The sequence below is a fragment of the Megascapheus bottae genome, chromosome 15 (assembly GCF_031878675.1).
Source record: "Megascapheus bottae isolate mThoBot1 chromosome 15, mThoBot2.hap1, whole genome shotgun sequence".
Classification (NCBI taxonomy): Eukaryota; Metazoa; Chordata; class Mammalia; order Rodentia; family Geomyidae; genus Megascapheus; species Megascapheus bottae.
In genome coordinates, this window is record NC_143523.1 from 2758254 (window position 1) to 2764253 (window position 6000).

The following is a 6000-nucleotide window of genomic DNA, read 5'->3' on the forward strand; positions in this document are numbered from 1 at the left end:
CATGAAGTAGGCCGCTCTGAGGGCACAGACAAGACAAACCATGGACTCTGGTGCACTGCAGGGGTTAGGAATGTGCAGTGCATTTCTCACATCCAGTGATGCCAACGGACACTGAGCTTATGAGGGATGGAGAGATCCCAAGCAAAGGAACTTGTGACACAGTCACAAATGATGATCAGAGGGAAAGAGAACTCAGACAACCCTGTCGGCCTTCCCTTGTTTTCTACAACATACTGAAATCTTGAGGGCATGAATTCCAACGGGACAGTTAAAGAGTCTTGATGGTCAAAACCACTAGCTCCTAAATAGTTGCCCTCTGCAAGGGAAGAAAAACGATGATGATTTTGTTTGCTTTATTAGCAAATGTAGAGAAAAGTGATTTGGTTTCCAACAAAGGATGGAGGCAAGCTCTTTTGAGGTCTCCCCAGCACCCATCAGCTACATGAGGGTCACACGAGGAGGTCCTACCTAAGACCCTTGGAGAAGGCCAAGTCCAGTGAGGAAAGGCAGGTAGAGTCCCAAGAACCAGAGAGAGAACCAGAGAAAGAGAGTATCCAGCATCTTAACAGCTGAACAAGACTGAACTGATAACCAATGTGTATCTAGGGATTTATTTCTTTTTACCTAGCTAACAATGAAACCTTCCTTGGGTTAAATTCAGTTATTGCAGTTCAGATTTTTTTCCCAATGAAAGAAATATTTACATTGAGAAACTCCCACCGGGCACCAGTGAGTCGCACTTGTAATCCTAGCTACTCTCAAGACAGATCTGAGGATCACAGTTCAAGGAAGCCCAAGCAGAAAAAGTCCATGAAGCTCTTAGCTCCAAGTAATCACAGAAAAAGCTGGAAGTGAAGTTGTAACTCAGGTGGTAGAGCACTGGCATCAAGCAAAAGGAGCTCAGAGACAGTGCCCAGGCCTAGAGTTCAAGCCCCAGGACCGGCCTTCTTCCTCCAACCTAAAAGGACTCCTCAGTATACCTCAGGCCCTATCCTATGGCCCAGATTATAAAACACACCTCTATTCTGAAATTCCAGGTCAAGATGGGGAATGCAAGAAGAGAGGAAACCCTAAACGCATAGGTCCAGTCTCTGCTGCCACTTGCAGGCTCAGGGTCCTGGCAGATATCCCCCCAAAAGCCAATTCCCACCGTCCTGTCAACCGCTGCACCCCTAACAGTTTTCTTCCAAGTTCTCAAGAACTTCAAGACGGCCTAAGCCACTCCTTAGTGTCCGGGCCATTTAAAAATCCATCCGAGTAACCAATTCATCTCCCAATTATACCTCTCAGCACCAAGGAAGATGAAGAGGAGGACGGAGGGTCTATCTCCACAGCTTCCTTTTAAACAAGCAGTCTAACTCTCAGCTCTTGACATGCAACAGCTCAACACCCTGCTATGATCTGTCTTTGCATCAAGCTGCATCCCCGTACCTTCCGTGGATGCAACCAGGCAAGCAGGGAGCACACATACACAAATCTTGCTTTCCAGGACAGAAAGCCAGTTAGTGGGCTGAGACAACTGACAGCAGAAACCATCCTGAGATCTCAGGAAACGGTGAACTCGGAGGGAGCAATGCCTAGTTTAGAAATTACTCTACTGTATTATGTCCGACTTGGGAATTATGGTGTCGAGTGCAAATGGCTCTCCAACTCCACTTGTTTACTTAAGTGTTTATGGACGCAATTAGGCGTAATGTATACAAATACCAGCCCCTGATGAATGGAGGCCTGGCCTTGCCCTCCCCTCCTGTGGAGCTGGCGGGGCTCTGCACAGGGCCCACGCCAGGGCCCAGGGGGAGGGCCTGGGCAGGGGCTGCAGGGGCCTGCCAGCGCTGGTCCCAGAGGGGCGGAGAGGGGGAGCCCGGCAGCACCCACTCCTGGGTCCTGCGGGGGGGTCTGGAGGTGTGGAGGGGCAGCCAGGACCCGAGGCCAGGCCAACGCAGCCGAACTCGTCCTGGGCCTGAGACTCCCCGGGCCACCCAGGGGTCTGTCTAAGAGGGGAGGGTGCTCAGAGCCGCCCCCTGCGCCGAGGGAGGAAGCCACACACTCACCAGCCTGCACGCCCCGCAGAACTTCCGGACCTGTGCGCGGGACCCAGGGCTGGCTGGGAGAGACGCCGGGCATGCACCGGCCGGGGGGCGTGGCCGGGGGCGGGGCGGGGGCGGGGTGGGGCCGAGGCCGGGGGCGGAGCTAGGCCCCCGAAGACGCTGGGGGCGGCGGCAAAGGACGCGGTGGGGGCGTGGTCTAGGGGCTTGGGGCGGGACCTGTCGGAGGTGGAGCTCCAAGCTGCCGGAAGCACCGCTGAGAGCGCTGGGCGGGCGCCAAGCGGTGCGCGCATGCTCAGTGTGCGGCTCCTGGCTTCCGTTCTGCGCAGGCTCACTGGGCCGCCGCTGGCTCTTTCCAGGCCTGGTTCCTTGGCCCCGCCCCGCCCCGCCCCGCCAGCCCAGAGCTCAGCCCTCCACGGTCCTCCCCCCCCCCGCTCCCTGCCTCAGTTTACCGGCGCCTGAGAGCACGGCCGCGTGCTGAACAGGTCGTGCGGACCGAGTCAGGCCCCGGGCCGGCCTCCGCCAGGCCGGGCACCGGCGGCAGGCCAGGAGGGCCGCGCGGACCCACCTGGGGAGGTGACCTCACTTGGAGACGGGGCTGCGAGCGAGGTGCAAGGCTGTCAGTCCCCGGAGGCGTCTCCTAGGAGTGTGTCCTGCCCGGCCGGCCTGCTGCTCAGGGACCCCGAGGAGGCCGGGCCAGCTCCCTTTCTAGAGCCCTCAGAGCCCCTCTGGCGCTGCCAGGCCCTGAGTGCAGACCTCGGGCATCTGCCAGGGTGAGGGCACGTGGTGAGAGGCCGCCCCGTGTGGGGTTCTTCACCGCAGCACCCCGGGAAACCAGCCCAGACGACCGGACGTCTGGGGACTGAGGAGGCCGGCGCGCCCCAGCGCTGGGGGCGGTGTGAGTACCGGGGGTCCCGGGCCTGTCCAGGTCCGTCCTCAGCACCGTGCCACGGCAGCCCTGGGGTCTGTGTGTTGTCTTCGCACATCTGCCCCCTACCTCCAAGTCTCTGGTGGGACTGCTCAGAATCTGCCTCCTGATACTGAGATCGAAGGGCCCAGAGCGGAACGGCAGCTCTCTGCGGTGGGATGACCCGTCCGCTGCCCCGCGGTGACTTCTCCGGGACAGGCTTGCTACAGCTGCTGGGGGACCATGACCTGGGCCCTGGATACCAAGGTGCTCTTGCTCTGGTGGATGGAAGCACAGCCTCCCAACGCCATCCCCAGGCAGCCCTTCGCATTTAAACTCAGGTGGCAGAAAGGATGGCCAACTCGTGGGCACTAAAAAGCTTTAGGAAATTCACCCGAGTTCTCTAATCCTTACCTGCACAGCTGTAAAAGAGATCTGTAAGACTCTTTTCTGTGCACAGATAGACTATATTTTGAGATGTGCATGTAACCACAACTGCTTGGTAATAGCACTAAAACCTGGTCTCTTAGAACCTGTGGTTATAAGATCCCACTGAATCTGGGATTCAAACAGAACCAAAATGGAGACAAATCAAGATTGCATCAGAGTGCTGACTATGTGCTCTTATTAAAGTTGACACATGAATCCTACTCTTAAAAACATCCAAATAGTGTTTTAATATGAATCCCTGAGTAGATTAGTTGGACTTCTCATTGCCGAGACAAGAAAAAGAAAGGGAAGAATCATTTATTTTAGTTCCAGATTCAGAGGCTTTTGGCTCTGTTGTCTCTGGGCTGTGATTGGGATAAACATCTGGTCAAGACACATGGGCAGAGCAAAGCAGCAGCTCCCCAGAGGGCCAATGGGAAGCAGAGGAAGAGGAAAGGACATCTTCCTAGGCACACTCCAGAGGCACACTTCCTCTAGCCAGGCCCCACTTTTACTTTCTGCTACTAGCCAATAATACCATGACATTATGAACCCAGCAATGTCAGAACTCTCAGGATCCGATCATCTGGCAAACAAACCCCTAAGACTGTGGTGCACATCTTGTATTCAAACCATTTCATCGAATTATTAACAGAAAGATGGAGGCGGTCACAGAGACCACCTTGTGCTAACGTCTGACTCCCCCCAAGGCTGTTGAGGTACATTCTGTACTGCTGGGAGGGATGGGTGGGAGAGAACTAGCACAGTGCCAACCTCCAGAGCTGGTGTGTCGACATGTCCCTGCTGGAAGGACTAGGCAAGAAATAAGTACCCTGTAGGGTCTGCATGGTCAACGTCAAAGAGAAGCAAGCTGAAGGTCACTTCTATGACCAAGGACTGGCCCAACCAAAGACAAAGATTTCTGGAATTGACTCCCGGGGCTCCACAAGCACAACTAAGGTCCATACTCCCTGCTCCTGAGGCAGTTCCAGTCCTGACTTTCCCTCCATCAAGAGTTCCCTGGCATTCTTTCCTGGTCCGATTCCATGCTCTTCCTGTTACTAAAGAAACATGGGCGGCTCCAAAGCCCATAGGTAGCCTGGGAGGTGGAAGAGTCAGGAAAACAGGGTAAAACTGGGGGACCAGGACCTCAGAGCCCATCTGTTGCTCACTGATCAGGGTGGTTTTTCTGGAGGATGACAGTGTTAGACTGAAGGGTGCCGTTCCTTCTGTGAAGTAACAAACAATGTCCTATTCTTCTCTGGGCTTTAAAAAAAAAAAAAGAAGTGAGAAAAACCACAGGAAGTTGCACTCAACTCCAGTCTTGTCTGACTTCCTCAGGGGGTTCCCTGGATTTTCTTTAGATAAGCCAGAGTTCTTGTAGACACTAGGAACAGTGTTAATTTGCATAGTTTCTTTAAACATCCAAATGGATACCTTTCAGGTTAAGCAAATGAACGTGATGTGTGATTGCTTCTAATGATTTGCAACCCAAGAAATTTGTTTGATAAGCCTCTCTCTCCAGACTACTTGGTGACATACAGACCATTTACAACAGAGCTGTCTTCAGTAGTCAAAAGTAATCCTCACTACCCCACCTTTGGGAGATGAAGGGATTTTTGTAACGATCACATAAAACCTTATGTCATTTGAAAGCCCCAAACTCTGGACAAACGTGCTGTGGTCGTGTAACAAGAGGAACACAGCAGAGCGCACCCGCTTCAGCGTTTTACATGTGATTTGCTTGTCAGCAAGTGTCTCCAGTGGAGAGCTTCCCCATTAACACAATCGATTTTCTTAGGCCTAGCATTCTCGTATAGGCTGGAGCCAAGCACAAGTCAGTGCCTCTGGCTGGGTGAGACTTGGAGAATACAAGGCATTCTGGAGCAGAAAGCCTGGAATGAGGAGGGGCCCCTGGGATAGGGAACACACTGTCCCTATTGACACCCAGCTAGTTCTCCCTATGGCAGAAGATACCAGGCTGCCATTGCACCAGGAAGTATAATAAGCACATGGCCCAGAAGAAGGGCCGGGAGCGATGCGCTGTGGGCTGTGTCTGTACTCAGGGTGAGGGGGTTGCACCACAGGCCTCAAAGGCCTTCAGAGAGGCTGAAGACCCTGATGCCAGGAGCCCCTGTGAACTTCCCCTGAGATCTGAACCCACTTCACGCTATTGTAGGGCCAGGGCAGGCAGGCAGGAAGGATGTGCCTGCATAAGACAGTCCAAAGAGTCACAAGACTGGGAGACCGCCTTTAGTGGTGTGCTTGGCATGAGGCCTGGAGGTGGCAGCCCTTCGAGTTCACCGTTAGACTTGTGTACAGACTTGTGTACAGGGTGCGCCGTGTGGAGTGGTGAAGTGAGCTGGGGCCAAGGGGTGTCCAGTGGGACCGTTGCTGCAACTGTGTGCTGGCCTGGGTCATCAGTGCCTTCGCAGCCCTTCCCGCCCACACCAGACCCCTGGCAAGCCGGGAGGTCCGGCCGGCATGGAGGGAGCGGGGACAGGGAGAAACACCATGCACGCGGGACTGCCATTATTTGTGAAGTCCAGATGCTGTTGCCCCGTAATTGTCAGACAAAAGACCATCCCAAACCCTATAGCTCTTCCTTCCCAACTGTGC

General features: G+C 54.3%; 1 protein-coding gene across 1 annotated transcript in view; it reads right to left on the reverse strand.

Annotated features, from left to right (window-relative positions):
• Window positions 1-2135, reverse strand: part of Mgmt (O-6-methylguanine-DNA methyltransferase) — a 205407-nt gene extending 203272 nt beyond the window's left edge. Inside the window, exon 1 of the mRNA XM_090346826.1 lies at window positions 2052-2135. Coding sequence (XP_090202952.1) covers window positions 2052-2124 — 73 coding nt within the window. The 5' untranslated portion in view covers window positions 2125-2135. The remainder of the gene's footprint in view (window positions 1-2051) is intronic.
• Between the last annotated feature and the right edge of the window lie 3865 nt (window positions 2136-6000).